This window comes from Eurytemora carolleeae, unplaced genomic scaffold, assembly GCF_000591075.1.
Source record: "Eurytemora carolleeae unplaced genomic scaffold, Eaff_2.0 scaffold258, whole genome shotgun sequence".
Classification (NCBI taxonomy): domain Eukaryota; kingdom Metazoa; phylum Arthropoda; class Copepoda; order Calanoida; family Temoridae; genus Eurytemora; species Eurytemora carolleeae.
In genome coordinates this window covers 1-27711 of record NW_019396226.1, presented here as the reverse complement: position 1 = coordinate 27711, position 27711 = coordinate 1, and the positions used below count along the sequence as shown (strand labels likewise).

General features: G+C 30.5%; 1 protein-coding gene across 4 annotated transcripts; it reads right to left on the bottom strand.

The window, feature by feature from the left end:
* Positions 1 to 755: 755 nt before the first annotated feature.
* Positions 756 to 26235, bottom strand: LOC111698687 (MAP kinase-activated protein kinase 2). 4 transcript variants are annotated; one of them, XM_023469090.1, is made up of 13 exons: positions 26150 to 26235; positions 21446 to 21500; positions 19825 to 19909; positions 17193 to 17275; positions 16068 to 16124; positions 15426 to 15484; positions 14401 to 14508; positions 12471 to 12569; positions 9395 to 9470; positions 8070 to 8141; positions 4479 to 4617; positions 3002 to 3124; positions 756 to 1299 (listed from the first exon to the last, which is right to left on the bottom strand). In XM_023469090.1, exons 1-13 carry the CDS (start codon positions 26157 to 26159, stop codon positions 1174 to 1176), a joined length of 1092 nt encoding a protein of 363 aa, XP_023324858.1. In that variant the 5' UTR covers positions 26160 to 26235; the 3' UTR covers positions 756 to 1173. The 4 variants fall into 4 exon arrangements, with proteins under 4 accessions (XP_023324858.1, XP_023324857.1, XP_023324856.1 ...); XM_023469089.1 differs by lacking the exon at positions 21446 to 21500 and adding an exon at positions 20666 to 20720 and having other exon boundaries at positions 26150 to 26199; XM_023469088.1 differs by lacking the exon at positions 26150 to 26235 and adding an exon at positions 21803 to 22236.
* Positions 26236 to 27711: the final 1476 nt, after the last annotated feature.

Below are 27711 nucleotides of genomic sequence, written 5' to 3'. Positions count from 1 at the left end.
ACTTTAAAAAGACCAATGAGCATGCGCCTGAGGCACAGCAGTGTTAACAAACCCATTTGACTAAACATTTAATAAGTGTCTAGTAAAACTATTTGCTTTGAAACAACATCAAATACACTTAGGGTAAATTCATGTGAACTGTGTATTCTGTATACATACTATATTTTCTAAAAATTGTCAATAATTTACCATTTACCAATGTGGATACTGGATATTAAATATTTACCGGAGACGTCACACTAAGACGACATTAAATCTTATCTTGAAAAATAAATGAAATTAAATATGGAGGAAATCATCCAATCAAGTAAAAATAACAAAATCGGTTACAACGTCAGAAGCAAGCTGGGTTCAAAGTATGAGACCTCTTTACGAAAAAAGGTTTTTGTTTTATGTTTTTATTTTAATAAAACTTCCGACTAAATGAGACAATTTATAAAATTAACTTAGCAACGTCGAACATAATAACGAGGTAATTTTATTAATTATTTAGTATATTGTATCTTAGTTTCAAAATCTTGGTACTTAATTATTTACTTCAAGTTACATTCGCGTTACAATGATAATTGTTGATTGAGGAGAAGAATAAAATAACTTTCACTATTTTAAGGGAAGTTTTTTTGCTTTCTAAAGTTGTACTGTACGAGTTGTATTTTTTTGCCCAAAGTTTATATTTTTTCATCTTACTAAAATATAATATTTAGACTAACGATGAAATTAGTATTTGAAAATTCAATTATTGTAGCACAAAATGGCACATTTTTGGTCAGTTTATGATAATCTTTAAACAATGTTTTTGCCGTTACGTACAACAAGAGATTTGTAGTTTGATTTAAACTTGAGGGTTTTCAATCACAATAAAACATATTGAAGTCATTAAATATTTGTACAATAAGACGTAAGGATCATGCAAGTTCTGAGCTATATTTTGCGTACTATTGAGAAGGGAGGGAATCGTTACTATGTAGTTCATATAAATGCTCGAAGGAAATGAGTAAAAATAATATCAAGATGGCGCATATCTGAGCTAGAAAATGGCGGGAATGCCAACGCTAAATCAGAATGTCGTCTTGCTTTTAAACAAAATCAAATAAATCTCTATTCTGCAGAGGGTTCTGGGGAATAGCTCCTGGATTTCTTGTTTAAGGGCGGGTCTAGCCCCGCCTCTTCCTCTCAGGATTCTCCCTCCTGTGTTATCTGTTCCTGGATGGTGGGCGGACCTCCCGCCTTCGCCTGCCTTTTCTTAACCAGGGCTGAGTTAGACTCAAGACGTGGGTTCTTCACAGTGAAGGGTTGATCCTAAATTATCAATAAGATATGTTATTGATTCGTAATAAAATTTTGAACCTTAAGGGGACTGTTATTTCAAGCGACCCCCCCATAAAGATTGCAATGCCCGATTTACATCGGAACCTTTAAAAACTTTTTCTGGTCAAGTATGAAATAGAAATCCATGTTTTCGTTTCTTAAAAGTTAAAGCTGTTTATTACCGTCCGCGGACAGTGCAATAACTCTACGAATGTAGCAAAATTGAAGCAACTTACATAATTCCCAAAAATCTTCGAGACAGTTTTCTAAAAAAAGTTCCATTAAAAACTACAAACACCTTGGCAACATTTCATAAAGAAGACGACGTGAATTCCACTGTTTTCTGGTTACACCTGTAAATTCATTTCTTTACACCTTGGTCCTGGAGACGGTGTATGAGGAAAAGTCAGATTATGTATTTTGTGAAATTTGATGCAGACCCCTGAACAATGCGTATTGCGTCTGGGAGTACTATGAACAACGTACATACAATGCGTACTGCAAGGGGGTAAAATGTAGAAAATGCGTACTGCAATGGGGTAAAACGTTAACAATGTAAACAATGCGTACTGCAATGGGGTAAAGCGTAAACAACATTAACAATGCGTACTGCAATGGGGTAGAGCGTAAACAATGTAAACAATGCGTACAGCAATGGGGTAAAGCGTAAACAACATTAACAATGCGTACAGAAATGGGGTAAAGCCAAAGATAATATATATATAGATATGCAGGCAGGTATAAATTTTGAGGTCTTGAGAAAAGGTGCAAACAGCACCATCTCTGTCGTACGCATGGCATTTTATCCCCTGGATTGTTGCTAATTTATCACTTTGTTTATGCGTGATAACACTAAATGCGTACTATAGTATCAACAATGTATACTGCATATTGTACTTAATGAAACAAATTAATCAATGCAAATAAAACTGAGGTAGGAATTTGACTAGACAAAGTTTAAATGTGCAAGTTGTACTGAATGGCATACGTAAATTAACGCAATTTGAATAAAAATTATGACTATAAAAGTGCATCGAGTCTAGGACAAATTACAACTGATCTGATCATAACATAAGCAAAACGCGTACTGTATGTTTGTGTTACCTTGAAATTTAATTTTATTGGTCAAACAGGTCCAGATAGCAACACTTGAACTATACAGAATGCAATACGCGTACTGTATGTTTATATAACACAAATGCGTATTTCCCACAGATGGAAGCAAGGGGAGAAAGGAATATAGAAAGTAATCAATTTGCTATAGATGTCTCTCCTTGCACCTTTTCTCAGAGGTTCAAAAATTAGTTGTCTGCTACGGGCAATTTAGGAAGGAGGTTTCTACCTGCCTGCATATCTATATATATATTATCTTTGGGTAAAGCGTAAACAACATTAACAATACGTACTGCAATGAGGTAAAACGTAAACCATGTAAACAAAGCGTGCTTCAATGGGGTGTAATGTAAAGACTGCGTACTGCAAAGGGGTTAGAATTTAAACAACGTAAATATGGGGTAAAATGTAAACAACGTAAAATTGCGTACTGTAATGGGATGTAGTGTAAACAATTTAAACAATTGTCCTGCAATATGCGGTTTAAATGTAAACAATGCGTACTGCAATGGATTGAAACGTAAACAATGTAAAGAATGCGTACTGCAATGGTATGAAATGTAAACAACAATGTATAAACCTGATCAACTCTCATCTCTCTGAGAGCGAGGGACATCCCTTGCTGGACATCTGGCCACTGCTCGTTTTCCTCCTTCAACACATCGCTGGTCAGCAGAGGGGTCTGGGGGACCACGTTGTATTGCTGAAATTAAATAGTTGATGAGAACCTAGTAACGTATCTATTTTAGTTCATACAGAGCGTCCCATATCATATTGGATTTTATGTACATTTTTTTTATGTTGCCAGAGCTGAAAACTTTAGAATGGAGGATATATGTTAAGATTAATTTATTAGTCTATAGATTAATTTCTAGAGATTAGTAATCCACCCTTTAACTTTTGAAAAACCGGTTTCTGATTTTTCCGCATTTGTGGTGTCATATCAATTGGACTAATGATCGATTGAACGAACGTGGATTTATGTTTATTAAGACTAAAGTTCTAAAGCACTTTAGTCCTCAAATGTGATCAAATATGTGTCGTATTTGCAAGATTAAATTGATATTTGTTTAAATGCTCTAAAAGCCGGCCATGTGAACAGCTCACTTTAATTCAATCGGATATTAGTCCAATCGATATGGGATCGTATCTACATTTCATAAATTTAATATAGAGGGTTATCCAAAAAAGAGGATTAAAAAGAAAATAAAAAAGTGTGTACACTGGATACTTAGATTAAATGATTGGGATAATGATACTATATAGTTTTTATCTCAGGGACACTTTTTGAAAGATTCAATTTTTTTAAATTTTCTATTTTATCCGAAAAATCCAAATTTAGAGTTGTTTTTGCACAATCCAATATGATGCTGGACACCCTGGCCTGTACAACATGGACACTTCAAAAACTAATAAAAACATAATGAAATTAACAGCATTTTGTATAAAATTAAATATGTAAAAAATGTAATATATATCGAAGAAATTATTAAAAAAAAAATTGGCATTACAATATAAAAATTAAGAATCATTTGACTGAAATTTCAAGATGTGAATTTACAATGGTAACCTTTAAACTTGAGATTTCAAGATGTGAATTTACAACGGTAACCTTTAAACTTTTCAAGATCTGAATTTACAATGGTAACCTTTAAACTTTTCAAGATCTGAATTTACAATAGTAACCTTTAAACTTTTCAAGATCTGAATTTACAATGGTAACCTTTAAACTTTTCATTTTTCAAGATGTGAATTTTCAATGGTAACCTTTAAACTTGAGATTTCAAGATCTGAATTTACAATGGTAACCTTTAAACTTTAATAATTTTCTATTATAAAGTACAAGTATTACAAGTTTCTTCATTGTTCCTGCATCAGAAATCCGCCATAGAATTTTATAGAGAAACCAAATTTACAAAAATCTATGAAAAAGGAGAAAAACATGATTGTCTCATTCATTATTAGACAGAAGGCACTATGAAGGGTACCGTTGTGAATCCTCTATAAATGTATTATATAGGGTTTATACTTCAAGTTTAAAATATTAAATAGTTTACCGAGATCCATTTGTTCTTGATTACCATATCAATGGTTAATCTCTCCTCTGGGTTGGTTTTCAGACATCCCTTGATCAGATCCTTCGCGTCATTAGATACATCCTTCCACTCAGGGTTAGGGAACTCATACTGACCAGACCTAAACAAGTGTTTTGGAATTTTTTATATAGACCATCTTTGAATTAACCTATAATTAACCTATAATTAACCTATAATTAACCTATAATTTCTTTTTTAAGGTTTACCCAAGTTTACACACAACAAAAATTTCTTGTTTTTTTGCATTTATTTTATCTCGAGGTCAAAATTTGGCAGTGTAAGAAAAGTAAATGATTGGAAAACAGTATTGAAATTTGTAAAACTTCTTAAATTTTTATGAAACTGTTGCAAGTCCAAAACACGGAAGAAAAAACTACAAAAAAAAACCAAATGATTAACAACCCAAGACACGCCAGACTTCACAGGAAAGGGAAAAAATTAGAAAGAAAAAATTCAGATAAAACATCTGCTTGAAAAAAAACTGTGAATGCAGTGTTTATTTTTAAAAATTCAATTTGAACTTTTAATTATAATTTTTATCATTCCTTCAGTTTAATTAATTTGTTTGACACTAGTTTACCTTTATCTTCTCTTAACTAATCAAACTCTGGGAAGAAATGAAATGAAAGGATGATGTTTCACAAAATTATTTTAACTTTATTGAAACCTTAAAAGTTGTAAAGGAACTAAGTTTTTGTCTTTTCCACAAACTCTGATTTCTTAATCCTAATATTTGTACACTAAGATGTAGTAGATTTCAAAAGTTGAATTCTGTTAAATCGAATATTAAAAGTTTTCACAATCAGGTTGCAAAGATATAGTGATCTAAAGACAAGCTTTTAGTTTTTGAACGAAACGGATTAGAAAATCCTGTATTTTATCCTCACATTAAATAAACCAGTTGTATTTTTACAAGACTCACGAGAAACTAACTAAAGCTAAGTATGCCCGGAATAAATACTTGTCCTGTCCGTTTTATTCCGTCAATGCCAACAAACAGATCGTAACTGTCCTTAGATTATTGGATAGTTCAAACACATTATAAAACAATAAAAGTAAATTGAAAAATTTAAAAAATCTTTATATATATGGGTTCGAAAGCACTCATGTTTGCAAAAATATTTTAAAAAATGAAAAGCAATAATTCTTTTTAGTTTATTTTCATAAAATAAATCATATTTTTCTTTGAACATTTTTTTTGTTTTTCACGTTTCGCGTTTTTTTAAGAACTTGTATTTTTTTCTCCCAAATATGAAACATGCGTAAATGAGGTAAATTTCATAATTTAAACTAGTATTTTATAATCTACAGGAAAAATCCTAATTTGTTGATAAATAAAAATCTTTCCAATAAATATGAAAGAAAAATTTAATCTTGATTTTATTTTTGAATTTTGTTTTTGTTGAATATCATAATTTATTGATAAAGTGATCAAGTTTAATGGGATTAATCCAGCTTTATCAAATTATACTTAGAATTATAATATTTCCAAACTTTTAGTAAAATAGGCAACGTNAAAAAAAGTAAAAATTATTTCTATGAGGATTTTGCCCTGAGAAAAAAATATTTTTAGCTTACGTTAAGGAACGGTATCCATGCAAAGACTGAATATACCCAGCCCTCTATGCCCCCCTCCCTTCCCCGGAAAACTACACAGGTATACAGTTAAACGTCATGCCCTTGGTTTGGCTTGATCCATGTACCCACATCTCTCTATAAAATCTATCTATCTATCTACCTCGAAATTTAATATATCCAACTCTTTCTAAACCCTGACATTGGCAATTGCAATTTAATCCGAAAAATGAGAAAAATCTAAAAGTGCTGATTTAAAACAGAAACCTTCAACAGGAGATATTAAATAGGATAGAATATTTGAAATTTTATCATTTTATTCAATTCTGGATTTTAACACTTTGCCATTCAGTGTTGCTATTAAGTGTCGGTTATAATTGTTTTCTTTTTAAGATGTTGGGTTGTCAATTTAAAGGGACTTGTGGTTAGTTATGACGTAATTTCTAGTTTCCATCTTTAAGTTACAAGTTTGATTAACAACGACACAACCTTTAATTACCTCTTCATAAACAAGGAAGATACAGGGTGTCCCAATAAATATGGGAATTTAGTGACGAGTTAAATGTCGTCTTTGTTATGAATTAGCATTGTAATACCTGATTTCAAAAGCCATAATATTATTATTTTGTCTGCTAGAGTTCATTTTATGAAAAGTGTAAATGTCTGTAAAGATGTGTCTATAATGTCTCCGCAAGATGAACAGTGAAGACGGACAAGTTTACTCTGTTTTAATACTGTAATTTTCTTGTTTTACTAAGTACAACCGTAAGCAGTTAAAACATAAACAAACAAAATGTAAACATACAGGGTGTCCCACGAAACATGACAGTTGGTGAATAGATTAGAATGTCTTTTTCCATAATTTGTTGAGTTGTTTGGTACCAAAGATCAATAAAAATATTATATGGGAGTCATGATTTTTAAATGTCATGTATTGTGGGACACCCTGTAGCAGACGAAAATCTTACGAATCACAGCATCCTCAGTAGGTATCACTATACTAAATAAAAGAATTATTTAAAAAGACGATATCGAATTCGTCACTGAACTCCCATGTTTATTGGGACACCCTGTATCGTCGTTTTTTGAGAGAAGGGATTGGTTCTTTCCATTTCCTTGCTTTTCGTTGCTACTTAAATCCGCAAAGCTTACAAAAAAAATAATGAAAATTATTAATTTTCAGATAGAAAATCAACTAAATCGCCATTTTAATGCGCAACCATGGTTTTACAGGGAACCGTTGTGAATCGGACAGGTGACCTTTAATTGGAGAATCCCTTGAAATAACTACATTAATATTTTACATAAAACATTTTGATGTTGTACCTTGGTTTAATAAATCCAAAATAATATATACAACCTAAATCAAAATATTTTTTGATGGTTTTAGTAAAACAATGACTTATTAAAAAAAGGAAAAAGTTTTTGCATTAAATTATGCAATATTATGACTTGAGTATATAGTATAGTAGTTAATTATATAATGTTATATCATTTACATTCTTTTAACATCGTTATATAGTTTTTGTAATATTTTTTAACAAATTTTAGGAGACCATTTTATTCCACGTTCAAAATATATAATTTGAAAACTCACTTTCAGACTTGAAGTTAAACTTAATAGATTAGTTTAGTCAAGTTAATTTACTACAGCTACAATTGTAAGTGAGACTTCATTTTCTAACCCTTTTCTCCAATTTCATTATATATGTGGATAATTATTCTAAAATAAATGTGTATAGTTTAGAACAGGATTGTTCTACGCACAAAGTAGAATTAACTTTCAATTTGGAAACTTTTGAACCAACAAAATAAGTTAAAATTCAGTTTCCTTTTAAGAGGGAAACTGATTGGTAAAGTTGAACCGAACTCTCAAATGCGATGTAAAAAAAGACGAAGAATATCTCCATGAGAAGAATTTAAGTTTAGCTAGTTTTGTCGATTTAAAAGTTTCCATCTCTTGTATTTTATATTTACCTAATTCTTTTCTTCATACCCGGAGATATAGGTAGCCCATGGTTTGAGTAGAATGGTGGGAACCCACATAATCTAGAACAATTTCAAAAATAGTTCAATGAAGACTACTTTTCGGTTTAAGTTTTGATTTTTAACAAGTGAACAAATAAAAGATGCTTTTGTGTATCCATGCTGCTTGGTAGAACTAAAAAATTTTAATAGACGACTGTAAGAAAATAATAAAAATATTAATGAAGCTTATGATTAATGATCATGGTACAATAGTATTTTATATTAAGATTCCTCATCCCTCGTTTTCAACCCTTGAAATCCCCTTTTCTTTACACAATCCCTTTCTCATTCATTCTATTTTCTTTACTCAATCCCTTTCTCATTCATTCTATTTACTTTACTCAATCCCCTTCTCATTCATTCTATTTTCTTTACTCAATCCCTTTCTCATTCATTCTATTTTCTTTACTCAATCCCTTTCTCATTCATTCTATTTTCTTTACACAATCCCCTTCTCATTCATTTCATTTTCTTTACTCAATCCCTTTCTCATTCATTCTATTTTCTTTACACAATCCCTTTCTCATTCATTTCATTTTCTTTACTCAATCCCATTTTCATTCATTCTATTTTCTTTACTCAATCCCCTTCTCATTCATTCTATTTTACAGTCCTATTCTATAATGATGAAAAAACTTGCGGTAAAATTAGTATTCTAACGTTGATTTCTGACCAAACTAAATTTTCTGTTTTCTTTTCTTGAATTTTAATAATGTTTTTCAACCAAATTTTCTCGAAAAATAATCGTTAAAACTGATTGTACTTTTTCCAACTAAAAAGAATAGAACCCTCTTCGAAGAAACAAATTAGAGACATTTGTTACAAGCTGAAAGAGAACGGAATAAAACTAAATCAGATTTTAGGTGTAAAAGTTTCAAATTATTTCTTTACAATAAAGTTTTAATCTTTTCAAGAGTAAATTAGAAACATATTGAAGTTGGAATTATCTTTTTTTCTGATAAATATTTTGTTTCTCGACGAGTTCCAGAATAAAATGCAAGTAAAAAGACGATTTTAAATTAAATTGATATTTGCGATTTTGTCCTGGCTGAAATCCTAAATAGCTCACGTGTATTGAATTCATGTACGATGTCGATGTATTAGGAGATAATATACTTTTTTAAGCTTGGGACTCACTGACCTAATATTAATTGTATTTATGTATTTGTGTACTGTATGAGAAGATAATATATATTTACAGAATGTACATAATTCAGAGACCAGATATTGTATTCATATACTGAATGAACTGTATGAGAAGATAATATACTTACAGAATGTACATAATAACCCCCAGAGACCAGATATCACAGGATTTATCATATTTCTCGGGTCCCAGAACTTCAGGGGCTGAAATTGAAAAATATCTTAAAATAATTAAAGATTGAATAATCTGTTAAAGAAAATGAACACTCGTCTTAAACTCTTCTTTTCTAATCCTCATCTTTGCAGCTTCAAGTTGTAAACATATATTTAAGATTATGAATTCTACTAGATATAACTTCTACGTTAGAAATATCAAATGTCAACACCATCAGCTGTTGTATAGATATAACGATTGGAAAATTGGAATTTATGGCGAGTAATCGATTCTTGTGATATTCTGTACATCTTGGTCTACTGTAATAATAAAAAAACAAATAAGGATCGACTCAAGGATAAAGATCGACTCAAGGATAAAGTTCGACTCAAGGATAAGTTCGACTCAAGGATAAAGTTCGACTCAGGGATAAAGTTCGACTCAAGGAAAAAGTTCGACTAAAGGATAAAGTTCGACTCAGGGATAAAGTTCGACTCAAGGATAAAGTTCGATTCAATGATAAAGTTCGACTAAAGGCAGAAAGATCTATTTAGTAACTTGAAACAAACTAAATTAGAATTCGTTAAAATTGTTATTAGTACGTAAGCCACCAAAAATGTGAGAACAAAGTGACGACTTAAAAATGGTCATTTTTCAATTGTTTCCATATTACAAGATTGTAATTGCTTAATTTTGTAATTTTAAATATTTATAGCCAACCATCTTAACAAGAGAAGTGATTACACTCGGGACATTATAGGTTGCACAGATAGTGATAAAAAAATTAGAGTTTGAAGCAAGTATTTATTCAATTTTATTATTTTTGTTTAAATAATTTTTCAAGCAGATTTGTTTGTTTTAATTGTGCATGTTTCTACATCTACTGTAAACACGAGACCAATTTAAGAAAATTGTAAGTTTGTTTACACTCCCTTGTATTTGTTTACACTCCCTTGTATTTGTTTACACTCCCTTGTATTTGTTTGCAATATGAATCTCAAACCATTAAAGATATTCTCAGATATTATCAAATATATGCCAGAGAGACATTTAAACAATACATCCACCCTTACATTGAAATAAGAAAACTTTGTTTAGTTATACATGTTATAAGTTCTTTATAAGATTTTTTAATTCAATTTTTAAATGTGGATATTTTGATACCCATCTTTGATTATTTTGACGAAATTTTCTTTCACTGATTGTATTGGTCTATGCAAAAAAGCCAAAATTTAAACGAGTTTTGAAATTATAAGAATCTATCTCAATTTTTTCAAAATATTATCAAAGAAAACTTTAGAAATGGTACGAGATATATTTGAGCGTTTTTTTAAAAAAGGGCCAAAGTTTTAATATTAACTAATTGATAACTTTAATGTTTTTAACCCTGAACTGAAAACCTTGGAAAATTTTGGAACAAGTTTTAGAGAGATTTATTCCTCCCATCCTTTCTAGTTTTAGAGAGATTTATTTCTCCCATCCTTTTTAGTTTTATTCACACCAATTAATCAATTTATGCACTTCTAGATTATTTCAAAAATAAAGTTCTAATCAAATTATTAAAGAGACAGTAGACGTAATTCATATTAATCCTGTATTTAAAGAATGGTATAATATACGAGTATGCCATTTAAAATCAAATCCCAACAAGAAAGACTTTAAAAGCCGTATTTCTAATTTCAAACAATTTCCTTCCTTATCACTACAGCAAATATCTCAAAGTTCCTTTTAAACAATGCCATTATTGAAATTAATCAATTTTATCCTAAACAAATAAAGATATCTCATTCATTAAAAAGTATAAATGTGAATCGGGCATGCGCCTCTTTAATTAAAGGGCTGTTTGAAATTACGTGTCCAGTCCATTTTAAACTAGTTTCTTTAAGCCGAATATTGAATACTTCATCTTTATAATTATATAATTCAATAAATACATGTAATCAAGTAGTATACGAACAATCGTCTCTATATTCTTATTGATTGTTCGTAAAAGTTTATTTTGTATAAAGAATTTGCCATATTAGAAAACTTTTTCTTTTAGTTCGAATAATCAAATTTCTTGTACAGTACTTTTACAATTAAATTAAACAATGATTAAACATTTAAGTACAATATACATGGAACACTGTACTTTATAAAGTACACCCTGTCTGTACTTCATGTATTGTATTTTGTACAAGTACAAGTACAAGGTTAAAGTGTGTGGTGTCGGGGTAAAGGATTGTACAGATCTACGATATATGCCCTGAGCTGGGAACTTTAGAATGGATAAACTTTAATCCTGACTTCTTGATCCGAATATCCAATGTGGAAACTTTTCATTTTTGTCCTAATCCACTCTTTTTCTCTCTCCTTGGATATCCGTTAATTGTTTTCTCCAATGAGAATATTTCTGTTCTCTCATTGGTTGCCCGCTTTTCTCTGATTGGCTGCTACAGTTTCTCATATGATTAAATATTAATTTGAATTTTATCGTTTTTCATACACTTTTAAGATAATCTTGCAAGATTATGTTAATCTTGAGATTATCAAAAAGAGAGGATCAAGCATTAATCCCGATATCCACAATTCTAAAGTTTTCAGCTCAGAAGGGATAAACTTAGTTAAATTAAAGGATACAGAGTTATCTTCAAATTTAAAAACGAGATCACGCGTTCAAGACTTCCCTTTCTTTTGTGCTTTCAAGAATTAAAATAACTCAATTTGAAAATATTTCAAGATTAAAGAAAGAAACGAAAATAAGCGTCAGCTTTATTTCTTTTTTTTCAAGAATTGACGAGCTTAATCACAGTAAATTAAACGTGTTCACTGTGGACATCAACGATTAGCATATTTAAAAGTTCTAATCTCTGTTATATGTTTAATGATTTAAGCTTACCAACATAGTAAGGAGTATAGCAGGGTTGCAGATTAGCATATTTAAAAGTTTTAATCTCTGTTATATGTATAATGATTACAGCTTACCAACATAGTAAGGAGTATAGAAGGGTTGCAGATTAGCATATTTAAAAGTTCTAATCTCTGTTATATGTATAATGATTACAGCTTACCAACATAGTAAGGAGTATAGCAGGGTGTCTGTAGAGTATCCCGGGTAAACGTTTCTTTGGCAAAACCAAAATCAGTCAATTTGAGGACACCTTGCCGGTCTGAAATATTTTTAAATATTAGATTTTTGTGGTTATTAAAACTTTTTGATTATGTAAACATTAGATTGTTTAATAATGTGATCATTTAATTGTTTAATCATGAGATTATTTGATTATTTGATTTTGTGATCATGGCATAATTTGATAATTTGATTATGATATCATGTGATCATTTGATCTTGTGATCATGTGATCATGTGATCATTTGATGACTGGGTTAATGTCCTCCATTTAATCTTATGTTACCAATTATCAAATAAAGTATTTTAGATTAAAAATTGCTTCCAATACTTCAAATTCATTGAAAAGATGTTTTCTCGATAAAAAATTCTTTTGAAACATTTCATTATTTAAAAGTAAATTAAATTTTTTAAAAATAACTTCTGACTGCTTTCAACAATAATAAAATATAAAAAAAAACATTTTTGATACTTCTTAAAAATAATAGTTGTCATCAAATACATAAATATGCCTCTATCTATCGATCTATACTATTCTGTGCCAGCGTACATGTAATTTTGTGGGTGTGCTTAACAGTTGTTAAAGTAGAGTGGACGTTAGATTTTTAGGGACATTTTTAATATCTTTGCATGGTGTACTAAAAGTTTCACTCTTAAGAAATTTTCATTCGTTTATTCTATAAAAATTATTTGTTCTTTTAAAAAGTTTAAATTGAAGTTCATGGTCCAAATCAGAGAAGAGCTTTGGTAGATGGTGGGCCCGAGAAGAAACAGAAATGAGATACTGTTGCTAAAATCTTGTAAACATAACATTGTCTACCAAAAGGTAGCATCAAATGCGCCTTATTTTGAAATTTCCTAAATGTGGTCTGCTGTTATTGACTGAGAAATTAAGAAATCTGTCTAAAATTAAAAGTATCAAATATAACCAAGGTTATTTCAATCTTTAGTATCTCCGAATATTTTTATGATACAAAGAAGGAGGCTAAATTTTACAGACTTCCAATGTTTTTATATATTCTTTTGAAAAGAACTATATATTGGTGAAGAACTGGTAAAGTACTGGTCTAAAATCAAATACAAATTGTAAGTCCAGGGTCCCATGAATAACGTACTGCATGCCACTCCACCCAGAAAATTACATCAAACCTTGACAATGATATATCCATTATCCATTCTATTTTATCCATGGCCAAATACCACAGCAATTAGAAAAGATTTGACAGTAGATATTTCGTTTGTAAAATTAAGATTAAATAATAAACTTCCAACAACAATAAGACAAGAGAAAATTTAACATGTGTTAGCTCATTTTCAATTTAGTGATATCAAATTGGATATAACTGGTATAAACTGTAGTCTTTATGCATTTATTTCAGAGTTGTCATAAAGCTATGCACTACACTGAGAACTTTAGAATAGGAAGACGACTTTTAGGCTCAAGTTATGACTTTAAATAGTCCGATGAACCGAAAGTCTTGCTATTATGCCGTTTTTCTGTTCCACAATTTTATGGGTCTAACTGTAAAGATAGTAAATATAGACTAGTTTAATTATGAGCGATAATCTTCTCACAGTTGGAAAATTTTAAACTTAAGCTGTTATTACAAGTGGTTTAATGAGTTTTGATTGAATGAAAAAAATGAAAACTTGATTTAGATTGGCAAAATCGAGAAGGGGAAAACAAAGGAATTTGTCCAAGGGGGTTTAAATATTTTCTTTCAAAGAGGGTCTCCGCATCCGATGGGAACTGAAAACCCCCTGTAAACCATAGATTTAACTGATCCAGGGGATGGGGGGTGAAATTCCAATGCCCCCTCACCCCTGTGTACGCCTGTAAAAAAAGGATAATTTGAGATGAAAAAACTTACCTTTTGTTGTGTATAATAGGTTCTCTGGTTTAAGATCTCTGTGCGCTATATTTAAATCATGAAGAAACTTTACAGCAACACAGATATCCTTCACAATCTCAGCAGCTTCTAAATATACAAACAGTTTAGCAATTATATTTTATGTGTTACATTGCCAAGCTGTTCAGACAGGAGAAAAAACAACAAGAGTTTTAAACAGAAATGTTGGCTTAAAAAAGATTATATCATAATTGTATGAAATGAATCTATAAACTTTTGTAAAATTTTTATGAAAGCAATTCAAAGGAAGTGATCGTTATATTTAAAATAAAACAGTTGNTATGAGGAACAGTTTTGTGAGGAACCGTTTTATGAGGAACAGTTTTGTGAGGAACCCTCTATATGAATTATTAGGTCAGAAAGGTTGATTGATAAGAATGGAATTAATTTCTTAGATAAATAAAATACAAAATTAACTAAATTGAGCTGTTTCAAAAACATATTATGAAAATGTTTTTCATTTAATACGCAAAAGCATAAAAGTACTTTAAGAAACCAACTTAAATTTTCCATACATACTTTGAAATCACAGAAGGCGAAAAAAATGTAAAAAATTTGCAATTTCGTTTGAATTTGACTGTTTCTCACTTTTTATAATTTAATTTCAATTTACTGTAAACTGTCAATTAGCGATCTTTTAATAACTTGAAATTTCACTTATAGATTATAATATTTCAATACTTGAAAACTATCCTCGTTTAGTAAACTGTAAAAATGTAGCTGAGATGAATTATTTGAAATATTAGATCCAGTTTGTTTGTACTTCTTGACACAAAAAGCTAAATTTAAGTTTTATTTTTAAGTTTGGATTTAGAATTCTTTTTTTATGCTTTGATTAAAGAAAACTGACCAAATATCAAAAACGCATTTTACTTTTTAATAATTCATTTTTAAAATGACTTTTACGAAAAATTATATAACCCAGTTTTGATTCCTTGAAACCCGGTTTGGTTTTCTCGTTAATATCTTAAGTTTCTGTCTCTGACCTCTCTCGTTGAAAGCAGTTCTGTCTTGGATTCTTGTAAATAATTCTCCTCCCTCCATACTGAACATATTTAAATATTATTTTATTTATTTTATTGCTTTTAAACTCTTCATGAATCACGTGTTAAAGAAAGGGACAGTCTTTGTGCCAGCAATCTGCAACTTTCGATCATAATAAAAGCTATTAAACATAAATTTATCACTTTCATCTTCTTTACTTTTTTGTCGGCATATATATATATATACGCCTTAAATGGAAAAGCGATCTTGAACCAACCAGGACGAGATGTATTCGGTTCCTCAATTGCAATTCAATCGCGTGATTCTTCAAGTTTTTTTACATACTTTGTTATTGTTTTTAGCAGTTCTAATACGTCAAATTAAATGACACACAAATCCCCCTTCTCTGGGATAAACCTTACTTTCTACAAATTATTATTTTGCACCTATTGCAATACGATACAAAATTAGATTGATTATTATTTTGCACCTATTGCAATACGATACAAAATTAGATTGCTCTAGGAAATACTTCATTCAAAGTTTTAAATTTAAAAAGTCATTTATTTCAGGTATATTTAGAAAATTTTATCTAATTTAATAAAAAAATAACTAGTTTTTGTAAGAAATGACAAAAAACTCACCACTCCATAACTACCAGTAAGCACTTGACTCCGTTGTAGGTATTCTCGTAGACATCCCTACAATATACAATATAATCTGTATTCTTGATACAATACATCCCTACAATATACAATATAATCTGTATTCTTTATACAATACATCCCTACAATATACAATATAATCTGTATTCTTGATACAATACGCGCAAGAGTTATCACTTTTTATGAATGAAACACAGAATGAAACGTGTGGCCAATTTGGTACCTTTTTGGATTTGAAATTTGAAACAAAGTACATGGGTACTGTTCCAGTTAGACCTGATTTGGTCACACTTTGAACATGTAAAAATACAATACATTCCTTCAATTTACAATATATTCTTTATTCTTAATACAATATACACTCTAAGGTATAATATAAATTCCTACAATTACAAAATAGCTTTACTTCTTATTACAATACATTCCTACAATTACAATACATTCTTTATTTCTTGATGCAATATACGCTTTAGGATGTACAACACATCCCTCCCCCCTTTCCACTCCACTATATTTCTACCTTCCACTATACAACACATCCCTCCCCCCTCTCCACTCCACTATATTTCTACCTTCCACTATACAACACATCCCTCCCCCCTCTCCACTCCCGCTATTACAACACATCCCTCCCCCCTCTCCACTCCCGCTATATTTCTACCTTCCACAATATCGTTCAAAGCCTAATTTATTTTCAAAGTTTTTAATCAAAGAAAAAACTTATGCTCAACCTTCATCCCCCTTGAAACATAAATAAAAAAGGTACTTTTAGTAAATACAAATCCAAAAAAAATACTGAAGGAAATTAAAATAATATTAAAATAATATACCAAATTAAAGAATGCGACTTTAAAGACGGTCTACAACGTTTTCAACTGGTTAATGGATCATGCCTTCTATAATTACACACAGAGCTTTCCTCACAGGACAATACTTAAATGACGATTTAAAAAGGTAAAATCATATTTTATTTTTTTTATATTTTGTAGATTCAGATTTAAGATATGGCTGTGATAATAGGAGGTAAAAATCAAAGTTACCCACCCCCCTCACAAATAAGTGGCGTGAACTCTCTGAATTTGTATATATATATATATTTGTAACCTGATATTAACGATGTGTTTACACCCTCCTGCCCTCCAATGCAAATCTATCTCTCTCCGACTTTTTGTATTATCCTTCAAAACCTAAAATAATTGAAGATTAACGACTAAAAAATGGAAAAAGAGTCCACAGTTTTATGCGATTTAATTCCTTTTTTTCTATAAAAACAATCATTGAGATGTCTTAAAGTCACGAATTAGGATTCCAATTATAAGTGACAAAGGAATGGAGTCGATACCATAAATTTTCTATTCCCTATAATTTTTTCAACCTGATGGTGTAAACCTTTAATTTTTCAAACTTATGTTATTTGTTCTATACAGAATGAAAAGTTTGAAATATCTAAGGTCTATGTCATTGGTATTTAAAGATAGGGATTAAAAAATTTGAGTTTGTGGCAAAAACACAATTCCTTTAAAAGAATCTTGTTTTATATATTAATGGATTTAATGATGGCATAAACTAAAAAGATAAATATGTAAATATGAACTGATAAATTTCTAATGTATGCTAAATTACTTATACCACTTTATGACCACATAGCTTCATCTATAATATAAAATGTTTATTGTCTATATGGTTTTGCCCTTAGAATTGAGAAAGGGGAGTGTGATACATAGTCCAATTTATCAAGGCCTGCCATAAAAAATATACCTCTATCTTAAATGATTCGGGTGCAAGGGAGGATTTTTAAAAAGTTCAAAAAATGCGTAGGAAAAATGCCCTGTTATGGCTTTTTTAATAAAAAAGATATTTAGCATCCTCATTTTTTAAACAAAGTGAAGGAGTTTAAACGTTCTAATAAACACCAGGGGGGGGAAACACCCCCCCCCCCCCCCCCCCGTCTCAACCGTTATATGGTTGAAAAAGTATTTTATTTTAGAACCCTAATTTTTTATTATAGATCATTCTTCAGAAAGAGACGCAACGGTTAAAAATCTGCAAGATTTAAATCAAATATAAAACTTGGTTTAATTTAACGATCAAGTTTGAGAAAATATTATTATTTTTTAATAAATGAAGAAATGCTTGGAAATAAAGTAAATTTGTTAATACTGTGTCGTTAAATAATTTTTTTCTGATCCTTTCATCTAGATTTCATTAATACCATTCTGCTGTGAAAACCGGAAAACTGTGAAATAGGAAGACGACTTTAGACTTAAGTTACTAAATAGTCTAATAAACACAAGACACACGAATTATGCAGTGTAACACAGACCCATTTCACTTAAAAAGTGATATAATAGGTTACTGGTAAAGCTATTAGCTTGTAACAACTATTTATTGTTTTGATGTCGACTTCTTTTTTCACACTTTTCTGGTACTCACTGTAGGTAAAAAATGTCTTTGTTCTTAAATGTTGTATTATTACGATTTGTTTCTAATTTCTACTCATGGAAATAGATAAATAATTTACTATCATTATTCATGGAATAATTATTATGATTTGNAACATGATTGATCCAGTTTTTGCATCTAAGAATTAGTATTTTTAATAGCTCCTCCTTTCCTATTTAAAATCCAAAAAATTGGTTTAAGGGACCGTGTTGTGAGCATTGAGCATGAAACGCTTTAAACTAAAGAATTATGTCTGTTGCCCCTTTAAGAGATTGGAAATATTTTTCTTGTTCAATAAGATGATCCTGGATGCACTGCAGGTTGAGTAGGTTAAACAACCAGTATTTTTATCTAGGATTTCATAGAACTTAACCAGGGGTTTATATTTTTCAGAATTAACCCCCCCCCCAGACGGAAATCATTTTGGATGATTTAAGATAAGAGAAATGAAAAATGTGACATCAAAATGAAATTTTTTTCGTTCTTTTTTGATACCTTTGTCCTTTACCCAATTCAGCGAATAAAACCCTTAAACACTTTTTTCCCCTCCGCGCAATTAATTAAATATAACTTTTAGGGGGGAAAATGATTTTCAAAAAGGGGGAGGGAAGAAAACTGATTTTCTTGAAAATAAACACCCCTGACTAAACTATAAAAAGTAAACGTGAAGAATGATAAGAATTCTCCGAAGTAAAAAATATATATCCAGATAGAGAATAAGGAAAAAGGATTAGAATTATTCAATTGAAATCTAACCTTTTTTTGTAATTCTTAGCATTCAAAACTGCGAAAGTTGTTGAACTGCAGTACAATTGTTCTAAACTTGTGTACTTTGTACATTGTAAAATTGATGCCATTAACGCGTTATCGATGTAGGATTAATAGAAATTGTACAATTGGTGTACACATGTGGTAAAATTGTACAATTGGTGTACACATGTGGTATAATTCTACAATTGGTGTACACATGTGGTATAATTGTATAATTGGTGTACACATGTGGTATAATTGTATAATTGGTGTACACATGCGGTATAATTGTATAATTGGTGTACACATGCGGTATAATTGTATAATTGGTGTACACATGTGGTATAATTGTAGTATTCGAGAAAAATTCTGAATTGTTACAACATTGATTCAAAGTTGCAGCAGAGGAGATTTGTATTTTCAGTACAATATTTAATTGATTCAAACTTTTTGTACAATTAAGGTACACTTTTAGTCCATTTAACGCAACTCTCTGAAGTAAACATTGTTTAACAATAGATGCAATTTATTTACTCAAATTTACCTTCAGTGCACATTTATCTCCTTGGAGACTGAAACATTCAACTACTTTCCCGTTTATACCCAGGCCGAGTACTGTACTGCTGATCCTGTACATAAACAATCATTAAAACTGGTTTATATATAAGGTTTGTTTGTCAGATCATAACTCATGAACCCCTTGATTTTTTTTCTTAATTTTGAATGGTGAACTCAGTTGAACCACGAGAATGTTCTTAGCTTTGTTAAACAATTCTAAGTTGAGATGGGGACGTGTAAAGGGAAAGTTTAGTTACCAGACAAAGCTGGGTTTCCAATCGATAATTTAGTATTATACATTCTCGTCTTCAAATTGTTTGGTATTTGAGAAAACTTCAAGATCAAGATCAATTGATAAACTTAATAATTTAATAGAAGTGAATTTGATAACTGACCATATAAACAAGATATGAATTTAGAATAAATATTAAATAGTTTCTATTTTTTGTATTTTGGTCCATAGTTTTCATTAATTATAATATCTATAAAAGCTGGACCTAAAAATCTTATGATTCTTAACCTTAAAATTCTACATTCTTAAAATCTTCTTAAAAAATGATCCAATTTCTTTAAAAAGTAATCTATTAGCTCGTAAAATTTGAAATCTCAATTTCTTTTTCATGTTCGAATAATGAAATTCTATACTTAAATTCTATAATCTTCAAGTGCATAAGATATTCAAATGAAAATATAATTACGAAATGTTTTATCCAAATTGCCTATTCAAAATCTATTCTTGCAGCTTCGCATTAAATGCCATACAAAAAACGTCTAAAAACGCTAAAATGAAAATAAAAACGAACAAATTAATATTTTATTATTTTAACCTGTAATCTTCTGTAATTGGATTGTTCTTTACACATAGGGCGCCACGGGGAGTTCCTTAAAAATAAGTATTCTTCAAGATGGTACAGGAGGGAGGAATAATATTATTCAAGATGGTGCAGGAGGGAGGAATAATATTCTTCAGGATGGTGCAGGAGGGAGGAATAGTGTTCTTCAGGATGGTGCAGGAGGGAGGAATAATATTATTCAGGATTTTATCCTCGCTAAAGCTAGGACAAAACTAAATCTAAAAAGATTTGAACCTTCTCGATAAAGAGAAAATTTCTGTCCAAAAACTTTTTAACACTGCGAACCAAATTAACAGTGTTATAAATAATTATCATTATATTTCTGACAAAAAATTTATGTTTTTTATATGAATGTTTTCTCTTATCTCTAAAGAGGATCGAATAAGAAAAGATAATCTACATGAATCTTAGATTAAAAGAATGTTATCCCCCTNTATGATTCTTAACCTTAAAATTCTACAATCTTAAAATCCTATAAAAAAATGATCCAATTTCTTAAAAAAGTAATCTATTAGCTCGTAAAATTTGAAATCTCAATTTCTTTTTCATGTTCGAATAATGAAATTCTATACTTAAATTCTATAACTTCAAGTGCATAAGATATTCAAATGAAAATATAATTACGAAATGTTTTATCCAAATTGCCTATTAAAAATCTATTCTTGCAGCTTGGCATTAAATTCCATACAAAAAACGTCTAAAAACGCTAAAATGAAAATAAAAACGAACAAATTAATATTTTATTATTTTAACCTGTAATCTTCTGTAATTGGATTGTTCTTTACACATAGGGCGCCACGGGGAGTTCCTTAAAAATAATTAATTATTTTTTTATTAAACTATTATTTTTATCATTAAATAAAAAAAAATGAGAACTGCAATATTTTTTAATATTAAACTTAAAATGATGATATTAATCCCAAGATTCAATATTTCAAAATATAAAATAAACCGTTGCAAAAGAAGAACAAATATTTTACACTTCCTATGTTTATATCTCTTGATATAACTTTGAAATTGCAATCTAAATTTTTATTTAACACAGTATTTTTATATTTAAATTATTTCTCCTGTTTTAGTTGTAAAGATATTTTTTCACTAAAAACATACCAACTAAAGACATTAAAAGACTGTTCACGTTTTTTAACCCCTCCTCCGTAGCAGACCGTTTTAGAGCTTCGGCAGGATTCATCGTTTCTTTCGTTTCTTTCGTTGAGCGTTTTTTAGCCAACGACGAAATGTAGTTTCTCGATTTCTCGAGAAACGTATTCTCCACGAGTTTCATGCAAAACTGGGAAGATTTCGGCCTGACACGACTTCAGGCCTGAGTTTCCAGGCAGTATTGAGGCAGGACAGGTATAGGATAAAAACCGGTTTTTGTAGACACTCAGAATTTCCAACGAATACGATTAGTAATTCGACTAATTCCGGTTTTTGGGGTTTGGTGGATTTTGTGACTTTAATTCGGAGATCCAAGGGATGAACAGAAATTTGAAAATTTACTCTTGCTGTTGAGTTAAGAACATTATATCCGTCTGAAAGTTAAAATATTTATCTGTATGTTGGCAGCAGATATATGATAACGTTTACTTCCTGTATATTGTATATAACAGAAACTGTGTAGGGATAGATAGATAGATAGATATTAAGAATATTAGATAGATAGGGGAAAGGAAAGAAAGTAAAGAAAAAAAGATTATTAAGGAAAAGGAATGGAAAAGAAAGGAAAGGATGGAAAGGAAAGGATGGGAAGGTGAGGATGGAAAGGAAAGGATGGAAAGGAATTAGGATGGAAAGGAAAGGATGGAAAGGAGAGTATGGAAAGCAAAGGATGGAAAGGAGAGTATGGAAAGGAAAGGATGGAAAGGAAAGGATTGGAAGGAGAGGATGGAAAGGAAAGAAAAGAATGGAAAGGAAAAGAAAGGAAAGGATGGAAAAGAAAGGATGGAAAGGAAAGGATGGAAAAGGTAGGAATAAGGGAAGTATCCTAAAGGAATTGAAGGTGTAAGAAAAAGAAAGGAAAAGATAAAAATATATTAACATAAGAAAAATAAACGAAATAATTAGGAATATAAAAAAAATTAAATTTTAAAATGTTTTTAAAAAAGGTATGGAAGAGTAAAAAAAAACACAGAAACTTTGCAATATCTTAATGTTAAAACTGACATAGTGTATAGATTTAATTTGTTAGATGTGCTTTAAGCAAAGGATTCTGTCTGACTGACTGATGAATTGAATTGAAGGCAGGAGTATACACACATTCAGAGATTTAGAGAGAAAACTTACTTCTAACATTCTCTCTCTCTCTCTCTCTCTCTCTCTCTCTCTCTCTAACTTTTTATCTAACTATATATTTATCTTTCTATCCATCTATCTTTCTATTTTTCTTTCTCTTTCTTAGTTTATATGTAAATGTAAATCTGTTGTAAATACCCTACTCCAGAACGGTTTCTTGAACACGTATCATTCCAGGTACAATTTAGTTTTACTTAGATATCAATGTCTAAATACAAACACAATCTCGTCAGCTATCAATGTCAACCAGGACACCAGCTCGTAGTCAACCAACGCCAAATCAATAGCCCCGATCAGTTATCAATGTCTACACAGACAGAAGCACTAAATTGATCAACGCCAAATCAGTGGGCATGATCAGTTATCAATGTCTACACGGACAAAATCACTAAATCGATCAACGCTTTCCAATGGGCGCTATCAGCTATCAATGTCTACATCTACATGGACAAAAGCAGTAAATCGATCAACGCCAAACCAATAGGCACGATCCTCAACTCGTATGTTTCAACAAGGAACAGCTATCAATGTCAACAGGGACACAAGCTCTTAATCTATCAATGCCAAACCAATGGGCATAATCCATAACCTGTTTATCAAAACAGGGAATGATTCCTCTCACGCAGTAAACAGTATGGAGTCTCTATATCAACTAGTGTACTTGGGGTTTATATGTTTAGAACTATTAGAAAAGGAATCTGAAAAAGAGGTCCCGTTACAAGTTAAAGTTAATACAATTCCTACATAGTTATCTATATCACGTGATTAAGCTAATCCTGCCACCTATTTATTTGAAGTGCAGTTCAAATTGATAACGGTTTTACCTAAAAGTTTACAAACATAGATAGTTAATAATGTACAATGTAGTTCAGGTTTACAGAATATCCTGTAACCCAATATTTATTACATATCTATCTCTCTTTTTCGTTTAACTTTTTCAAATCTCTTTTTTCTAATCTCTTCTCTCTATCTTTCTCTCTATCTGCTTCTCTTTATATCTTTTTTATCTCCCTTACTAATAATTTCTATCTCCCTTTCTATTTCTCATGTCACTCTCTCTCTCTATCTTTTTTCTATCTTTCTATCCAACTCTCTCTCTTTATATCATTCTCACATTTATATATCTCTTTATATCTATCTTTCTATTTATCTTTATATCTATCTTTATATCTATCTTTATATCTATCTTTCCATCTATTTATCTTTCCATCTATTTATCTTTCCATCCTTTTCCATCTATTTATCTTTCCATATCTATCTAGCTCTCTATCTATCTTTCTATCTATCTTTCTATCTATTTTTCTATCTACCTTTATATCTATATTTCTATCTATCTTTCTTTCTATCATCTTTCTATCTTTATTTCTATCTTTATTTCTATCTTTCTTTTATCTTTCTATCTATCTTTCTATCTTTCTTTCTATCTTTCTTTCTATCTTTCTTTTTATCTATTGTTCTATCTATCATCTTTTTATCTATATTTTAATCTATCTATTCTCTTTACATTATATTAAAAAGACTAGATTATATAGCACTATATAATAATATAATGATACTTATGATTAAATTATTAAACCGAACAATATTTATCAAAAGAAAATATATTATATTTTTAATTGTAATTCTATTATAAACAGAATAAACATTATTACGCACCCGATTTTCCGTTGGGATGGGGGGAGGGGGGGTCACAAAGTGTTCCGTTATGTAAGGAACCATTTTATGAGGAACGTTTTGTGTAAGGAACCGTTTTGTAAGGAACCGTTTTGTGAGGAACCGTTTTGTGAGGAACCGTTTTGTGAGGAACCGTTTTGTGATAAAACTTCTTAATCAACCTATTTTTTGTATGTTCTTTAAGGCCGACGATCATTGACAGTTTGACACTAAAAAAGTGTCAAGTGTCAGCTGTTAATTTGACCTAATTGTTGAAAAATGTGTAAAGCTTTCCTTTTTGTAAAATTTCACAATGTCGAGAAAAATCAAGTCATTTTCTTTGTTTATGGCTGTGCTGTGTAGTCACATTTCCGTCTTCACAATTTCCAAGTGGGGACGGCTTTCTCTGAAACATTTACGCTGAAGATATTGATACTAACCAGGTTTAAGTTGTATATATTCCAAAAAGAGCAGGATTGACGCAATATCGTACAACGTGGAGCAATAGGAAGATATGAAGAAAGATGACGCATCTCTCTGAAGCCCCATAAATTTGTATCTATCAATGTTTATCCGTGGAATCCTTTCCTTTACGCCCAGTAATGTGGATTCATTTCAAAAGGATTGTAGCCGTAATTTCAAGAGACTCATTAAACAGGCGTATAGTATAACTACGGTACCCAGCACTGTATTTAAAGGGATTGTAGCCGTAATTTCAATATACAGGCGTAACATGATCCAGCACTGTACCCAGCACTGTTTCTTCGGAATAATGGTGAGAAAGTTAACGTAGTTGTTTATTTCAAAAGGAAAAGTTAACGTAGTTGTTTATTTCAAAAGGATACAAAATTCTGTTAATTTCATTTGCTTTGTGTGCGTAAATCCGCTTATTTTTGTTAAGAGAATCCATCATTATATATCCATTATCATATATCCATTATTATATATCCATTATTATATATCCATTATAATATATACATTATTATATATCCATTATTATATATCCATTATGATATATTCATTATTATATATCCATTATTATATATCCATATATTCATTATCATATATCCATATATCCATTATTTATATCCATTATTATATATCCATTATTATATATCCATTTTTATATATGGGACTGTTAATGTGATTTCATAAAGTAGTATGTCTGATTCTCAAAGGTACCCTTAGAAGCCTGAAGTCTGATCAAGAATGAATTATCTATCTTGAGATCTGATTTATGGTTTCTCGACAAAAGTGACTTGAGCATTGTTTGCTTTTAAAACAATGTAAAATTATCCAAATAAAAGCTAGAAAAGCGACGTTATTTTCCTTCCCTAGTGTTTCATAGAGAATAAAGTTGGTTTAACCCACCCGGCCCCTGCAAGCCTACTTTTCGTAGCATTTCCTTATAATTTATTTTATTTATGATAAATTTATTTTATTTATGATAAATTTATTTTATTTATGATAAATTTATTTTATTTATGATAAATTTGTTTGACAGCTTACCAAACTCCATGCTGTGATTTTGTTTATTTCTTCGGGTTTTTATTCTTTCTCCAAGTAATAAGTCATTTTTTTCTGAAATTAGTTTAATCATTGATCTGTTATTGGATATAACAACTGGAATACCTCAAACTCAAAATTTTAAATCCCAATATCTTTGAAATCGGATGATGTAATATTTTATGTTTCAAACTATTTATATTATCTTGAGGAATTCAAAGTTTACGACATCAGGCTACAAAGATATGTTTAAGGATCATACAATTAGAGTTTGAGACAAGTATTCAGTAGTTCCTTATTGTTACAATAGTTTAACAAGTGCGTTTAAAACAAAAGTTTCATTAAAAACTTCTTAATCAACCTATTTTTTGTATGTTCTTTAAGGCCGACGATCCTTGACAGTTTGACACTAAAAAAGTGTCAAGTGTCGGCTGTTAATTTGACCTAATTGTAGAAAAATGTGTAAAGCTTTCCTTTTTCTAAAATTTCACAATGTCGAGAAAAATCAAGTCATTTTCTGTGCTTCGTAGTCATATTTCCGTCTTCACAATTTCCAAGTGGGGACGGCTTTCTGCCCCTCCATCCTTCATGCGCCTCATGAATTGAATTACAAAATGTTCATGCTTACAACATTGCATAATCATTTTTGTAAAAGTTTCACGATGATATTTTCTATTCACTCATTGTTGATGACGCTCTCTGTATTAACTATCGGTAATTTCCTATAGAACGATTTTTGAACCCCCTCCTCCCCCTCCCCCCTCCTATCAATTTTGTGCATAGATATAATTGATCATGTAGCCGCAGCGCCCGGCCCCCTAGCCTGTCCTAACCGCGGCACTCGGCCCCCTAGCCTGTCCTAGCTGCAACGCTCGGCCCAGAAATTGTCTTAACCTAACCAAAAATCGTATACTTGGACGGACCCTAACTAATCAAACGTTACATTACTGAAGGATGGATGGATAGATGAAAACTAAAATATCCAAAAGTTTGTTTACTTTCAAAACTGGTTCTTAAATACTGGTAATACAGCCCAACCTGACATATTGCATCCTGTCAGATCAACTTTTAAATAACAAATTAACAAAAAAAATGTACAAAATCAAACAGTCTGCAAGTGTTGGGAAGGGATGGGGGAAAGTACAAAGAATAAAATATTTAAGTTTTTTAAAATTTCTTTTTTTTAAAATTATTCAATTTTCAACGTGTGTCAACATTTTTTTATTAATGAAAAAATTACAGCTTTAAAGGACTGTCGGCGTAGTTTAAAGTAACCCTTAATTCAAAGCGTTCATGTATGATTCACAACAGTACCTTTTACCATGTTTACAATCAGGGAGATATGTATCTTAAAATGTAATAAAGTCTCTCCCTTACTTTTCTCAGTTGCAAGTCACTATTAACAGAATAAAAAATAACCTATTTTTAGGGTCACAGGGTCAAACGACACAGGGTCAAACGACACAGGGTCAAACGACAAAGGGTCAAAAGCGCGACAAAGGGTAAAACGACAAAGGGTAAAACTTAAAATTAAAATTAAAAACAGGTTAAACTCCATAAATATT